At 38.9% G+C, this 17,718-nt stretch overlaps 1 protein-coding gene across 2 annotated transcripts in view; it reads right to left on the reverse strand.

Moving 5' to 3' along the window:
• GATB (glutamyl-tRNA amidotransferase subunit B) overlaps positions 1-17,718 on the reverse strand; it is a 42,156-nt gene that overhangs the window by 20,475 nt on the left and 3,963 nt on the right. For both annotated transcript variants that reach the window (XM_058837250.1, XM_058837249.1), the window contains exons 3-5: positions 5,739-5,852; positions 2,510-2,708; positions 1,413-1,535 (exon numbers count right to left, since the gene is read on the reverse strand). In XM_058837250.1, coding sequence (XP_058693233.1) covers positions 1,413-1,535; positions 2,510-2,708; positions 5,739-5,852 — 436 coding nt within the window. The remainder of the gene's footprint in view (positions 1-1,412; positions 1,536-2,509; positions 2,709-5,738; positions 5,853-17,718) is intronic.

The raw sequence follows: 17,718 nt of genomic DNA on the forward strand, positions 1-17,718 counted from the left end.
ATTTGTTGTTAATGAAATAACATCTGACAAAACTGGGCACAAGTCTTCAGTGCACATGCAAAAGCCCCAAAAACCTTCACTTAGAAAAAAAAATAAATCCAAATACTTTTATAGCTAACTATCCTGGAAGAAAAATATTTTCAATACTGGGATTCTCATATAAAGTCAGAAATGTCCCTGCGATAAAAGATACCACAATGTAATTCCAATGGCAATCTTAGGGCCAAATTCAGTAGTGAAAAATGATTGTAGAGAGGTATGCCCACGAAGGCCCTTGAAGAAGCATCCAAACTGGCTGCTTAATACTGACAAGTGTGCCTTATTTGACATGTGGGACACTTGTGTGAGAAAAGATTCAGAGAATCAGATAATGTCTAGCTATTATTATTTCCCGCTACATTAAATTAAAGCTGCATCAGTAGCCAACATTTATTTGATCCCATTTATTGTGTGATGCATGGAGCACTCTGACTCAGTTTTCCAGGAGACATCCACTTGTATAATGGACTGAATTTGTTTCCAGACACTGAGGCCAACTGTCACAGGCAAAAATATATCTTACACTGTGAACATTAATAAGCAGCTGATAATTGTGGATATGTATGGAGGGAATGAATGCCTGAAACCACTTTTAAATTCTTAAGCAGATGTCTGCTATATGCTACCTGTAACCATGGGCTGGTTGTAAATTTTGGTAACATTAAGACTGAGGAAAAAGGGCATGATCTGAATCTTAAAACTAATGAGACACAATCCCTAGTTAGGAGGCTGAATGCAGTCTATGCTTCTGCACACCACCCATTGTGAAAATCAGGGCCTTAAAATTACAGAAAGAGCTGGTGCCAGAAGCAATGCTTCCTGCAAGAGGAAGTAGTCTCAGAAAGACAGGTAATCTTGGCTAAAATCAACCCCAGCACCCATTTCTGTACATGCTGTTGTTTACTCCATCTCATCCATGACACCAGCACAAGTTTACTGCCTACATCAATTTTATGACTAGCTGAGTCCTGACACTTAGAAGATGATCCATGCTCCCACTACTTTGTCCCTTTGATACTCTACAATTAATCCTTGCTACAGATCTTCTGTGCTGCAGTACTGTAGCAAGCAAGATGGAAAGAGATGGGGAGAAGCACCACAAGAACTCTGGGGACATTTCTTCGTGCCCAGCTTTATCCTGTAAAATCATTGTGTGAGGAAACATAACATCTAGCACAGCAAAGTTCTGCAGACAAAGGCAGGCCTATAAGCATGGCAGGCATCAGGACAGACTCTGAGGATTGTAAAAACAACAGCTAGAAAGGGCTATGCATTATAAGCAACCACAGAGCAAAATAACCAGAAGCTGCAAAACTCCTGCAAATGCAGAGAATTACTGGTGACAAGGGAACATGCCTTTCTCCCCTCAGTACCTGCCATGACTGCTTGGCTGCTCCCAAGTGTTTGCAGAATGAGCTGAAGCTCTCTGACTGCTGCAGCTGCTTCTTCCCCACAGCACATATCAGGCTCCATGACAACCTCCATGAGACCGACTCCTATGAAGGAAAGAGACAGGATTCAAAAATAGCTTTTGATCTTGGCACATGAGAGTGCAACTGGCTAACACATGAAAGAACTTGGGTCTCTTTAAAAAAAAAACCAAAAAACCATAAACCCCCATGTATTATTTAGTAACTGTCACAAAGGGCCTAGCTGCTATAAAAAATTTTCGTGTTATTTTTTTAAAGTAACGAACTGCACACAACCCTCCACCCTTTGAGGACATGCAGATCAGAAGGACTCATTCCTCTTCTGCCTTTCTCTAGAAGGACTTTCATTTAAAGCCAGTGGGGTTCCAGATGCAAATTTACTTTATCTTAAACTAATTTTGGAGCAGGCAGAACTGTCAACAGATGTGGTCTAGTTTTTAGCTTCAGGACATAGCTTTCAAGGAATCTGAGCAGCCACAGCCCTCAGCCTCAATAGACACCAGAGTACTTCATCCCAATCAGTCTAGGCCAGCCATGCTGTACACTCCTTTGGATCGCTCCATCTACAATTTCCAAGTTAAAAGAGAAAATCTACATTTCTTCACAGCTAATAATTAAAAGAAATGCCTGACTCATGCACCAAGAGATTCCAACAGCTGCTCTTTCTATATACAAACTTGATTCACTTGATCTGTTACATCTTATTTTTTGTAACAATACATAAGTACAGAGCTTAAATGGCTGAGTGAGTGGCTCTGTGACTGTGACACAGTTTTGAGCAAACTGAAGCCAAGAGATTTCTAACTTGCTACTGCCAATTGCCAACAACCAACAGCAAATGGGAAAGGTTTACTGACCATTAAAAAAAAACAAGTATTCATCTGTTTCAAGTGTAACAGTAATTTTGATAAATGATTTTTTCAAGGAGAGAGCCATAAAGCTGTTTTTATTTTTTGCCTGTTTTCCTGTCATCTATTTACCTTTAAAGACCTATCTTAACCCAAAAGGAAGAGAAAAATAGGGAAGTAATCCAAGCCTACCAGCCCTGTTCAAGTCCACAAGTGTTTGACTCCTTGTGTCATCATGGAGACTTTTTCCACTGTCTTGCTCCAACTGAATTTGTTTAATCCTCACAGTTTTGGTCACCATCTGGCTCATCTTGTTGTCTATGCAGAGACTGTATGACAGACTTCCATTTACTGCAATAGGAACTCTTTGCTGAGTGATTTGATAGCCAGCCTGTCAACAAAATTAGCTTTATAGTCAATTGAAACATCCACTTTTCAGAAAGCAGACCAAGCGCAAATATAACTGACCAAGAACAAAACTGAAAATGCAACATCTTTCATAGCAGCCTACATAAGAGAATACATGCACATGTAAATTCAAAAGTTACTTTGCTTAGATGGAAAGGAAGCAAGCTAGAAGGTGAGTCTAGAATTCAACATAACTTTAAGAAGCTGGAAGTCTTGAAAAAATACAAGAACTTCTCAATAACAGACAAATATAGGACACCATACTAATGCTGAAATAATCAATAATCAACTCCACAATCTCTTGCCAAGGATGACAAACTTCTCTGATGCTGCCGTGGGGCAGGAAATGGACTAGAGGAGGTTCTTCCACGCCTGCAGTTCCATGATCTTGTTACATCTTGTTTGAAGCCAGTTACTGTATTTCCATCCCCAATCTGGGGCTATCACTCATCCTCCCAACAGTCTGCATATCCCTCTCTGTCTGTTCCAAATTGTTCTCATTAGAGGGGAAGAGAGGGAAGGGGTGGAGGTGTGGAAATCAAGAAAATGAGAAAGCTCCATTCCATTAATGTAGCAATTAAAAAGATAAGACACTGCCAGCCCACATGAGGCACATGGCTGATAAATGCCACCTCACGCCTGGGACTCCACTCAAAGGGGAAACTGCTGGCCAAAACAGTGGCTGCCAGTGACAAGGTATTGGAATAACTGCAATGATGTAAAAATAGAGAAGGGAATCAATGGCAGCTGAGGTGGGGCCCCCCTTTGCTTCCTCCTTCCTCACCTACCTATGGCACTAGTGGTGAAAATTAAAAAAAAGTCTGCCAGACACAAATTAATTGGGAGGAGTGTTTGCATATTTTGTAGGGAAGATGAGCTTACTCTAAAATGTAGAGATGGTGAATTCCAGGGCACTGGAATGCAGAACAGTGGTCTGGCCCTGTCAACACCCCAATTTATATATGCAGTGAAGTGCATGACCTACTAGACGTGATCACTGTAAGAAAAATAATAACTGACTCTGCAGCCTATGCTAATCACAGGCTCTTCTCATCTCCTAAAAGTTCTCATTAAAATGATTTTTTAAAAGGCTGATATATTGAGTGACAATAAATAATATGAATCCCATTTCCCATCCAAAGCCCCGTTTTCAGGAGTAACAATAATCTCATTGTCAAATGACCCTAAGAGCTGGATTTATCGGTTCTATTCAGCTCATTAGCCTAAACTCTGCATCTTATTACAGGGTTCCTGACTAGACTGCTCACTGTGAAATGCAGGTCGGGCAGTTTATTGTCAGTGCTTAAACTGCAGAAGTCAGTCAGTAAAAAGCCAGAATAACATGTTTCAAGCTAATAAAATGTGTCAGCATCTCCCTGACTAAATCTCCGTGCTTATGTGACCAGATGATTCTGTAATTCATGTCTACAGAGTCCCACAGTTTCTTCCATCTCAACTGCTCTCTTGGACACATGGATGTGGATTCTTTCCCAGGACAACATATCAGTAAGCTGATAGCAGCAGACATCACAAGAATATGAGTGATTTCAGTTTAACAGAGTAAGCACTAAAGGTAATTTGCAAACAATTTGTCTACGATGTTTTTGATGTTTCTTTATGACATGTAAAGGAATTTCGAAAGTCATATTTATTTCCCACTATTTCACCTTTTTACCCTCCAGGTCTTGAAATGGGTTTTAAGATAGTTCTACATGCTTTAAAAAAAATATTGGCAATTCAAACTGCTAAGTTTGCTTTTCACATTCCCAGCAGGTCACTGCACAGCTCCCAGTAAAAGGGCCTCTAAATGACTTACAAGTATTTGCAACATTATCCCCAGAAACCAAATCAAAATTATAGCAGCTTCACAGAAGAGCCAAAAGTTCCCAACACAGAAGAGAATAAAACAAATCTCTTTTGAGATCCAGGTCTCCAGTGGACAACTCTAATACAATTCTGTTTCTAAGATGGGAAACAATTGTATTTGAAAATGTTTTCTGTAATCTCAAAATATTTTCAATGCCTGAACAAGAGTGGGAAAGAAAGTAATTTGGTTAATAATACAGCACCTCTACAGATTCACCTAGGATCTGAGAGGTCTCCCATTCTGCTTCTCTGGATGTCTGAGACTCCTCACCTAAAGAGAGGACAAGCTAACATGCTTGATCTTTCCTCAATAAAATAAACCCACATATTTTTCTTTTAATGTCATCAAATCTTCACCCCCAAAACACCAAAACTAAAAATAGCTTCCTCCCTTTGACAGATCAGTGTTAAATTGAACATTCAGTACAAATAAGCTCATGCAAAAAAAAAGTTAAAAATCAGAAAGGTTTAATGCCATTATAGAGAAAAAAAGGCTCAAACACTGCTGCATCCTGTTGCAAGGACTGAAGTCAGGTTCTTAAACTATTTCAATATTTCTACATCCATATCAAATGCAGCAAAATACATCCAACTTACCTTCTACACAATATGAAATCAACCAACAAACCACACTGCAAAGACTCAACTTCTCAATAGCTTTGGTTTTTTCATTTATTGGAATCATGACCGGGAAAGTTTTGAAGGGAAATTAAATATTTTTAGGTCCCTAAGCACACACAGAAAAGACACTACTGTGTTTATTCTACTGGAGCCTGTGTTACTTATACATTCACTTTAAATGAAGGACTTTTATCAGATTGCTTTTACCCTAACAGACTATTAGTACAAAACACCAGGAATAGACAACTTAAGGCACAAAGCAGCTCCAGCTCCCAATCCAATTACATTAGGCTACTGGAATTGTGCAGCTAAGCAAGGAGTCAGCAATCAGAGCAATCATATTCAATCAGTGAGCACCAGGGTACAGCTGCCTATTCCATCAGGGCACAGTGCAGCATCCTGTTGGGGTGAGCAGAGCACTGACTGAAAACAGAAAAAGCATCTCTGCACTCCTCCCTACTGCTATCCCTACTCCAGACTCGTCCCTCCTACAGCCCAGGAGGGACCAGCCATGCTGCATACTTACAGGCAGATCTGCATAGAAGTAGTGCTTTCTGTCAAACAAGGACTTCTTGTTTATGCTGCAGTTGAGAGCCAGGCCTGTCATCACTGCTGCTTCTACACATCTCCTGTTGAGAACCTAAGGAAACATGACACATGCTTTTGCTCAGATACTCAGTATGTTACAAATGTGTCTCCCACACACTGCCTTATAAGGAGCATATATTCAATTTCACTTGCCTTCAGTCATCATTAGATCTCTTTCTTTGTGTGGGTAGTTCTTATTCATCATTAAAGTTGTGGTAGCTATAAATCTGCAAAGCTTTAAGATGAAAAAACAAGCTATTCAGTCATTTTGTCATGCCACATATGGAGGTGTGCACTGTTCTGGCTTGCTACTTTTGCAAACACTCAGTGCTTTTGAATCTTTGAGGGTACAGGAGACAAATCACAGCCCATGATAACTGACTTGTAACCAGCTGTCAGCTCATACTGGGAATTTGAAACACGGGATTTGCATTAGGGACTGCAGTGCTGTTACAATAGAACACTTCAGAACACCTGTAACCACAGAACCACAGTGAATTTATGAGTATCTACACATAGCATAGATTTTAATGCTTTGCTTAACCAGGATGAAATGAATCACCTTTGCTAAAACAGAACCCAAAAGATAGCAACTGACCCATGGCTGCAAGTATACACATTTCCAGCACCCTAGAAACCCATGTAATTAAGGTTTTTTGCAGAATGCCATGTGATCTAAAGATCCAGCAAGGTCTTCACAAAGAAATAAAGAGTTAAATGCAGTTTTTCACCATGGACTCATCATTCTCAGCACTACACCCTTCCATCTCCACAGCAGGGTCAGGATCCAGAGGAGAAAGAAAATTTCACTCCAAAAACTACTGACAAATTATGTTTTTTTCAGATATGCTCTCATTAATTTAACAGTTCGTTTAACTAACATCAAATGGATGAAACTGAAAAGGAAAAAAGACTGAATTTGTCTTAGTACAATACTGACATGCTCACACTTACAGCATTTTGAAACAGGAACAGAACTTTATCCATCTTGTTCTGCACTGTACAGCTGCCAAGAAGTCTATTTCCAGCCGAACCATTAAAGGAGCACATTATGTAAAAGAATGTACATGACTTCATCTGCATTGACCAGAACATAAAAGGCTTAAATAATGTTTTCTTCCATGTTTCTGACAGTATTTACTTTTTATATTCTCCAGCCTGATTTCTGAAAACATATTAAGCAGCTGTACATTTCCCATCATCCCACATCTTCAGCCAGAAAACAGATCTCTTTATTTTACTCATTTAGTTTTCAAAAATCAAAATAGTATGAGAGGATATGGGCAACTTTTCATGTAACAAAAACTTTAAAATTGCTTATACAGAAAAGAAATTAAATATTTAAGACATTTAACGAGGGAACTTTCAGATCTTTAGTATAGCTATATATGGCTAACTAGAACACATCATCTGTTCAGGCATATTTTACTTATTAAAAAATTTAAGAGATACATAAAGCAAATTCTAGACAAGAAAAAAGAAAGGACAATCTCCCTTTGAAATACCAATCCACAGCAAAATGCACACAATTAGTCCTGACTCTAATCTAAAGAAAATTGGTAACTACAAAATAATAATTTATTTTAGTAGCATAACTGCAGTTCATTGCATAGTAGATGCTCCTGTTTTCAATAATTAAATGCTTCCAGACAGTACAGACACTTTTTTTTTTTTACTGTTTAAGGAATTCTGTAACAGTGGTAGTCAAACTGTTCAATGTTTAAAATATCTTCATATTTCTAAATACGCAGGCAAATTTCCTCTTACTAAAGCCTTATGGCACAATCCTGTTCAGCTTTACAAATTAGTGAGGCCCTTGCCAGTCAGTCCTTTAAAAACTGGCCACCAGAAACCCATTAAGCTTCCATAAGGAGTGGGAGACTCAAAACACCACTGCTTCAAAGCAGTGAACAAATATCTTGCTACAGTTCCTGACGGCACGGGGGTTGTGAGTGACTGCAATCAGCGAACAAGACAAAACCCAACTCCCAAGTCACAATCAGTGAAAGCTTCATAGTACTTCACCGCTCTTCAATTTTTACTTCCAACAGGGTAGTGTGGATCTTATTCACTGTCCTAAGGGATAACACTCTTTTGAGGTGAAAAGAAATAATCCCCACATATATACTACTTAAACCAGAGAGAATCTTTTGCTCTACTGCTGATGAAACATTTTGGTGGCTCTGGGGAAAAACTGGCATAAAAACATGAAGTACTGATTATTTTTTATGTAGTATTACTAAGCATTTAGATGACTCTGATGTGTATGTGTCCCCAGTGTACCAGATCATAGTAGCCAAATCATTGTTTATGCACCATTACTCATTCAACTTCCTGTGCTATTCCTTCACTGATGTCAGTGGTGAGAGAAGGCCTTGCAAAGCAGATCTTTCCTGCTATGGCATACTGAGACAGCTGCCGTGCCAATCCGCTTCCTCTGCCTTTAAAAAACCATGACCCTCTTCTTCAAAAATCAAAACTTATCTAATACTGCTTCATGTCTGAAGTGACTTTTACTACCCACTGCCATGACCAAGGCTGTAAGCACAAAGCAGAATTGCTTAAGCAAACTACTACCTTTCCTTCAAACAAGCCTTGCTTTTCAAATAATCCCCAGTGATAAACATCAATTCAGTTCATGAAACTTCCCATACTAATGACCCAGAGTAAGTCCTCCAGCTTGTTTATGCAGTAAGCTGTTATTAAGTTGACAGCTTTGACTAGCACCAAAGATTTAAATTACTGGCTTGAACTGACAAGCTGCCTGTCTGCTATGTTAGCGAAGTGCTGGCCTTGAAAGCAAGCTTTTTAGTTCCTGCAGTAGCTATGGACAAAACACAATAGTCTATAAAGACTGCTTCATAATTTCTGCTCTTCTAAATTGGAAGCATCCCTCCTAGTATTTGAAGAAAATCCTAGAGAGCTATTACAAAAGGAAATGTAAATTGTTTGTATTGGAAACTCATTAGAAACCTTAACAATGGCATCACAACACCAGCACCATTTCCCTTGTAGCTATGGTCTCCTGCCACAGCACCATGGTAACTGAGCACTAAAGGAATGAAAGAACAGTCCAACCAAGATCTCTCTATTCCTGCTACTTGTCTGTTCTTTACATCTAGACCACAAGTGGAAAGGCTCCTTTTAAAAATTTATCTTTACTTTCAAGATCAATTTAGTCAAGACCTTAGTTTTAAATACAATATTCAATAGCTATTCAAAACTATACATAATACCTTCAGCAGAACAAATTCCCACCAAAATCAATTTTCTAACATCTTTTTCTTTAACAATAGATGTTGTCCTTATAGAAATATATTAAAGAAAGCTGGCACCCTTTTACATAAAGATGTATGTTTCTATATTTAATAAATTAGCATGTTTAGATTTTATAGAGGGTAAGTAGGATAACTGGGAAAAAGAAAGAAAAAAATATCTAAATTACTTTCCTGGAAAAAGTTTATTTTTGCTACCTTTTACAAAAAAAACCCCAATAATCTCTGCAGTAACATTTGGACCCAGGAAGCCTATCTTACAGAAGAAAATATTCCTTGTACTAAAAATGACAAAATCAAAATGATTCCCCAAAAATTTGTGAAGTTTTTGATTCTAGGTCACACATTTTAATAAAGTAGACTTAATATTCACTGGCTATCTTAAGACCTTCAATTCTACTTACAATCATGAAAAAAATCAGCATTAATCAGATTACCTACAGGACTGTTTATCTAAGAAACATTTAATTTTAGCTCCTTTTCATTCAAAATAATATCTGAAAGAAGGAAGTAGTACAATGTACTCAGCCAGCTCTCTGTAGACCAGACACTAATCTTTAGAAACCTCAACAGATATATCTAATCACAATTTCAAGTACTTCTATTTCATCTCACTCTGATTTTTATTTGCTTCTACTAATGGATATACTCAGTCTTACTATTCTAGCTGAGTTAAAAGTACCAAATTGCTGCAATATATGGTTCTTTGAAGTGCAATCATAAGTTAAACTTCAAAATAGAATACCCTTATATGTACTTAGTCCCAGTGTAATTGTGGCTGTTCAGTCTGACACTGTAGATGAGTACTTACTGCTCTGCAGCATTCTGCCTTGGCATCCTCCCACACACAGAGAAGGGACCAACTGGAGCTATGCATGTACAGAATGTACATAAAATAAAACAAGAGCTGACTATTTCTCAAATTTACTTCAATAGGTTACAATCAGACTCCCTCCCCCAAAGCACGCAATAAAAAATTAAAAATCAAGATAACTTAAGTCCTGTCATTTGTTAGGTGTTCAAAGAACCTACATTCCAAAACCTGAGGAATCAAATTTCAGAGAAATTTTTAAAAGCTTCAGTTTAGTGTCCTCTGCACTTAGTCCAGTATGCTACTTCACAGCATGTTTGCTGCCCCAGTATGAGCATCATGTTATTTCCCCCAAGGAAGGGGTTAAGACAGAAGGGGAAGAGGCAACAGACATTTTAAACTGAGATCTTAGCTTTATCAAAAGCGATTCCAGCTTAAGAGAACAAAATGGCAGCTCAGAAGCTGAAACAACAAAAGTGAGGAGGGGCATTAAACATACTTAATGCATTTTGTAAGTTTGCTTTTCCATAATCCGGTACCAAAGCTATACATTGCTATACAAAACATATTATTGCTAACCTTGTCTAGTGGCAAAGTTGCCTTGTGGTGAAGCAGCACACAATGATTCCAGTCATATCTGAAAACCAAGCAATTCTGCCATCAAGAAGTACTCAACTGCCAAACACACTACTTCAGGTGTACTCAACAGAATAAGAGGGCACACCTTCTCAAAGCTGAAGAGCTTGGCTGAAAGCTTGTTTCACAAGGCTTAGGATGAAGGAAGTACCTTCCAGTGTTAGCGATGACCAGAAAAATGCAGCAGCAGTAGGGAGAAATGCTGACCCCTGGGAGCAAGAAAAACAGAAGGTAACACCAGATACAAACATATTTCAATAATGACAGACTTTAAGGTTTCTCAGCCCAACAGGAGTTGCTAGAAGAAACACAGAAGGAAAAGCCCATTCAGACCACTGAGTGGGCAAAGTGCTCAATGGTGTCAATAGAATAAATTTGTTTTCTGAGAAGCAGCCAATCCAGATCATATTCTGATGTTTTCTGATCAGCAACATCTAAAAACAAATAAAATTCTAGCCTGCAGAACCAGTTCCAAGGAGAACCCACAGAGAGGACAGGACAATGCAATGGTGATATAGTGGTTCATGAAACTCACAACTAAATGCTGTGCTTATGTGGTGTTCCCATAAAGAAGTCCAGGACCTCTCTAACATCCATGCTCTCCCTTGTTGATATTAGTCTTCTGCATCTGCCACATGGCGTTTTTTGACTGCTCATAAGGATGGTCACTCTCTAATGCCAGCTGGAATTTAAATCACTGCTAATGCTATCTGATCCAGGGCACATTTAATGCAGGAAGATCCAGTGATAACATTTCACTGCTGCTGGAGGTAGGAGACTGAGCAATGGCTAAAACTTAAATTACAGACCATGAAGAAATCCAAAGGCAAGAAGATGAACCATCTCAGACCTTTCTTCCTACACTGAGTTTCAGAAAAAAAGGCTTTTGAATGTGCATATCATCTGCCTTCTTCAATATAACATAGATTTTTTTAATTTCTTAAATGAAGACAGAGCATTTAGGACAAAATAGCTTGTAAACCAACTCCTATCCTGTTTCTCCTTGCAGATGGTCCTTTGCTCGTAGGCTTGGTGAGAGCTAGCTCCCTGGTTTTCTGAGTCGTAACAAATTCTGGTTTTTGATACCCATTTACTGTCATTTTCTATTATTTCTAAGTCTTGGCTATCTGCTCTCTGCTCCTTCTTGCAATTTTTGTGTGTCTGAGAGCCCACACTAAACTCTCAGCCCTTTGCTCCGACTCCCTCATTCCTTTTTTCTCCAACAGCTATGTCCCAAAACATGCTTATTTCTTCTCAGCCATCTTTCCCTGCAGGCTGACCCAGATCTCTTAAGAGAGCACAATATACAAATTTGGAATAAACCACTAGTGGTCTTTTACACATAGGTAAAAGATTCTAATTCAGGAAAACATAATGCAACAAGTCTTGCCAAAAGCTATTAAGAAATTATTTGAGAGAAATAGTAACAGAGAAAATGGTAATTATTTGCTTTTAATAAAAGTTGTTTTGCAATAGCAGAACCAACAGAGATTAATTTCCTTTAAATAATATCCCTAATTTTTTTTACCTAAGCAGTGACCCCAAAACTCTCCTGTGACTCCCCCATCTTCTCATTTCATCAAACATCCCAAAATGAGTATAAAGTGTCATAAGTATCTGAAGAGCAGCAGCCCAAAATAAACTGAGATCACTGGGGAGACTAAATCAATAATTTCTTCTTTATATCCTTGCTATAATATTCATAACAACTCTCTACAAGCCTAAAATTTTTTGGAGGAAAATTTGGCAGAACTTGGCAGCAAAAGTGCAAAACAAGCATTTCTATGTAGAAATTAACAGTCCTTCCTTGTGGCGAAATCTGCATATGTAACTAATAAACATCACTTGCAGAAGTTTACACAATACTCTCAAAATCAAATACAGTCATATTTAAGGTGGCAAGGTGACTGATAATCAGAGAGAACACAAAAAAATTAATTTTACCCCAGGAACCAATTACAGTCTAATTGTGCCAAGATAAGTTTCAAACAAAATACAAAAACCTGACAGTTATGCAACATTACTCACCAGACAGCTAACCATGAAGATAACGAAGGCCCAGTCTACAATTATCAGTCATTACTGTTGGACAATGCTTCCCTAAACACCTTTTAATGAAAAACTCTTCAAAGAAATAATTGCTAAGAAGAAGAATGAAGTATCAAGAGGTCCATTTGCAAAGTTAAAATGCTAAGAAATTGGTAGAACCACAAAACTTTTGCCTAAGAGAGGGCTGCTTACATACACATAGACAACATAGCACCTTGGATTTCCTCAAATGGAGTCATCTCTGGATTCAGACTGTCTACATACTGGGAGAAAATGAAATAAAATCAATATCTTAAGGATGCCAGAACACCTACAGTGACTGATAACAGAGGTAATAGAAATTTGCAAAAATAAATCCCCTCTCAGGTCCAACTTAAAGAAATTCCCAGCCCAGTGAGAAAAGCTACTGCAAAAAGCTAATGTGCATTTCAGCAGTAATTTCCAAATGAATTCAGAAAGGAGGAACATTGATATGTCATGCAGGGGTTGTGCTGTCTGAAAGTGTCAAAGATGGCAGAACAACTGCAGTAATAGGACTGTGTGAAATAAAGGAAACAAGATACTGCCAACTCCTGCTCCCACATGAAGAAGTAGAAAAATACCTGTGTAAAACAAAAGGTAAAGCAATTAAAAAGAAACAACACAAGAGGTAAAAGAAAATACACAGGTAACATCACTGGTGCATTGAAGGATCTGCTGAAATAGGTGATAGCAAGATGTATCAACTTCATACCATTCTAACTGGCAAGTTTGCATCAGCCACAGGGACCTGTTAAGGATGAACAGTAAAGCCAACAAGAACAGAGAGCTCAACACTTACTGAGGTGCTAAGGAAACAGCCCAACCTGAATTGTTAGCCTTGACAAAAAGATTAAAACACCCAGAATGAGGGTCAGAAATACTCATAAATATATGAGACATAGCAAAAAGTGAGAGAAAATGTTACAAGAGACTTCTTCAAAGCTTGAGAGAGAAGAAACAAATGTCAAAAAATACTTCAATACACAGCAGAGCAGAGACATCTCCAGAAAAAATGGCCTAAGTATGATATCAAGTTGAGCTAAGCAACTGCAGCAATGGAGGAAATATAACATTTCTCAGACCTCAGTGAAGAAGTTTGGTTTCAGAGGTAAACCTGGGGCTGTGAATGATCCTATGGAACACAAAAAAATAGAATGAGAAACAACCTGCACCATAACCCAGTCCTGAAAGTCACCTGAAGCCATCTAATGATCTTTCAAAGGCCTCTTCTGACCAATACAACAGCTTTGAACTGATTAATAGTTTGAAATTATGTAGGCAGACTTAAACTCATCATGAACTTGGACATTTAAGGGTCTGTGAACCACAAAGGCATCCTCAGGGAGCAATGGTTTAAAAGGCTAATTCACTCCTCTAGTCTCTTTTTAAATTATTTGGGATTTTCTTTATAGAAGCTTTCTGGACTGAAAGCCCAGCAAGCTGGGACTGTGTGAGCAAGAAAAGGCTCTGAAGCACTGACCACACAATGCATGTTGCAAACCCAAATATTATCAGGAAAGAAAGGACTGCAACAGAAAGGTAACATCAAATTCTATTAAAAAAAAAAAAAGTACTCTTTTTTTCTCCTAAGTACAATTACCACAGTTTTAGTGAAATAAGTAATGAGGAGTTTAAATGAACCTAGACATAGGTAAATGACTTAAAACAAGCATGAACTCACTTTTTTCATCAGGCATTGACACTAATTTATTTTTAGAGGAGAGCTCATGGATACAAAAACCTAGCCATCATATGATTTCAAAGAAAAGAAGAAAATGTATGTAATGGAAGTTAAAAATCATCCATACAATGATCAGATGATTGTTCAGTTCCTCATGAAAAGTGCATGCAATTAAAACTAGTTATCAAAATCAAGCTAAGAAGCAGGCTTTTTTTTCAAAACAGAGTAGTACAAGAAGGGAGTAAATTCACATGCATGCCAGCAGAAATGTCAAAACAAAACTGAAATCACAAGTTGGTAAAGCAGCTGTTGCAATCACCAGATTTAACAGGCACAGGATATATAAAAAAAAAAAAAAAATCTAGTTTCAAGCTGTAAAATATAAATTCTGGTCTCAAATGCTGTTTCTGTTCCAGTATGAATAGCTGACAGACAGATCCACCAAAATCTCACACAAACCTCTCAGAGCCCTTGAAAGCAAATGCATCAGATAAATCCCGTATATTCTGATGAATTGTAGATGTTATTTAAGTCTGGTAATCCATCACCCAAAACATCTGGAAAAACACTGGGAACCTGCCACTGCTAAGAACAGATGGAAACACCCACTACAATCCCAAACTGGGTATTAATCCTGCCACATGCCTGGGCAGCCCCCTCAGCAGCCCTGCACTGCAAGGCAACAGCCTGATCCAGGTGCTCTCAGTGACTGTGCAGTGCTGCACCAGCTTTGGACAAGCCCGAGCCTGGAGCTGAAAGTGCCAGAGGTGCAATGCCAGAAGGAACAAGGGCTGATAGCTGCTCTAGCACTGCTCTTTTCCATGAAAAGGAGTGATCTGATTGCCCAAGTGTTTCTGAAAAGCCTGTTGTAAAAAAAAAAAAAGATAAAACAGATGCTGTTCACACTAAGAGGAGAATGAAATTCAAATGCATGAGAAAATACAAAAAAATTCAAAATATTTAAGACTGTAGGTCTAATATTCATTCAAATCTTACTAATTTAAACTTGGGTTATGTAAATCCTAGATTATTTCTTTATATTCTTGCCTACAAAGGATTGCCTACAATAGGATCATGGTTTCACTTCAGTCATGCAGGAGACAAACGTAAAATGTGCGACGAAGACTAAACACTGACAAAAAGGTTTCAGCTTTTAGCTGCTAGATCTACTATTTTATTTCTGTGGCTGAGCTATAATTAACTTTTAGTCAGCCACCTTCATCATGAAAATAGATAATCATGGATTCCTCCTCTGTGAGCACAGTTTTAGCTTTAAAAAGCTTTCTAAAGCCTCTCAGAATTTTCATATTGGGAGGACAACCACTTTTATGGATTCTCAGAAGAATTTTAGTCCAGTCTGCAGTCTAATGCACTATTTGCTACCATGTATAGAATAGGTTTTCTGAAGAAACCACACCAAGACCATTGCCAAGTCCATTCACAAGGTAAAAATCCCAGGCTTTTGCAAATTTCATTACATGAAATGAAATGTATGTAGTCAGATGTAGCCCAAACTGTCAGTGAACAAGGAATTGGCTGGATGGTGGCACTAAAAGAACTGTGGTCAACAGTTCAATGTACAAGTGGAGACCAGGGAAGAGTGGTGCTCAGGAGTTACTTTAGGGACTGGAGCTGTTTAATGTCTTTGTCAGTGACAGGGACAGTGAGATCAGGTGCATTCTCAGCAAGTTGGCTGATGACAACAAGCTGTGTGATATGGTCAACATTCTGGGGGGCAGGGATGCCATCCAGAGAGATCTGGGCAGGCTTGAGAAATGGGGCTGTGCAAACCTCGTGAAGTTCAACAAGGTTAAGTGAAAAGTCCTGCACCTGGACTGGGGCAATCCCAAGCACCAATATAGGCTGGGCAGAGAGCCCCAAGAAGGACTTGGGGGGGTTGGTTGAGGAAATGTTCAGCATGAGCCAGCAAAGCACACCTGTAGTCCAGAAAGCAAACCATTCTCTGGGCTACATCCAAAGCAATGCAGGCAGCAGGTCAAGGGAGAGGATTCTGCCCCTCTGCTCCACTCTTGTGAGTTCCCACCTGGAGTGCCACATCCTCCTCTAGGACTCCCAACATAAGAGGGACACGGACCTACTGGAGAGGGCCCGAGAAGGAAGATGACCAAAGGGCTTGAACACCTCTCCTATGAAGATAGGCTGACAGAGTTGTGGTTCTTCAGTATTGAGAAAACTCCAGAAAGACCTTACAGCACTTTCTAGTATCTAAAGAGGGCCTACAAGAGAGCCAGAGGGACATTTTACAAGGGCTTGTAATGATAGGATGTAGTTTTAAATTGACACAGGTTAAGTTTAGATTAGATGTTACAAATAAATTCTTTACTGTGAAGGTGTTGAGGCACAGGCTGCCCAGAGAAGCTGCGGCTGCCCCATCCCGGGAAGGGTTCAAGGCCATGCTGGATGGATCTCTGAGCAGCCTGGTCTAGTGGAAAGAGTCCCTGCCCATGGCAGGGGGGCTGGAACCAGATGAGGTGTAAGGTCCCTGGCACTCAAACCATCCCATGATTCCATAATCATTTTTTTCCTTCCCATGCCAAATAGGAGGGCACCTGCATAGCTCCTCTTGCCTGTAGCTGTCTCTCAGAGGCACTTTATGAGAACAACACAGTGAAACGGCCATACCACTTCCACTGTGATGAGCCTCCCAAGGCCTACTTGCAGCAGAAGCATAAAATAAGCTGTAACCTTACAGGAAGCAAATATGAAAAGGAAAGCAGGAGGAGAGGAGGAGAAACACATTCTTCTAGTTTCACCTCTCCTGTGTAGAGCACAGCAAAGGCTCTCACCAACACTGTGACCCAGAAATTCACAGCAACATGAAAAGCTCCCTTCAGCACCATCACTTCTGGTCCCACTGTGAAGGAGCAAATACTAGGACAGCTCTCTATCACAACCATCTTGTTGCCACACAGTAAATTTAAATCCCTGTGACACTGAAATTTCAGCATAGCTGTCAGGTTAAAATAGCAGTCATTCTCTTCTAGAGACAGCACAACTACGGTATAAAAACTTTGATTTTTTTTTTTCATTTTTCAACAAAATGGAGTCCAAAGGAAAGGCCAAATATTTATCTTCTAAGCAGTCTTATTAGGCTATAACTTAACATTTATTAGAATTGCTTCTGTTGGTTTGGTTTTATTCTACAAGTACTCTGAATTTTCAAATGTTCAATCTTTCAAAATTTACCAAAATCCAATTCTGCTTCAGACACTATTGCCATGTACAAATTTACACAAAGAAAGCAAACCCATCTGATTCCAGAACAAATGCGGGTCTCTCAGCAGCAGCAGGTACAATGGGAAAATAAAGCTATGACTACTGACTGGATTTTGCATCACATTCTAACATGCAGGAACATGTATTTTGTAACATCTACTTTCAACTCTATTTTCATGAGTAAGAAAGAAAAATCTTTCTTTTCTTT

Source organism: Poecile atricapillus, chromosome 4, assembly GCF_030490865.1.
Source record: "Poecile atricapillus isolate bPoeAtr1 chromosome 4, bPoeAtr1.hap1, whole genome shotgun sequence".
Taxonomy (NCBI): domain Eukaryota; kingdom Metazoa; phylum Chordata; class Aves; order Passeriformes; family Paridae; genus Poecile; species Poecile atricapillus.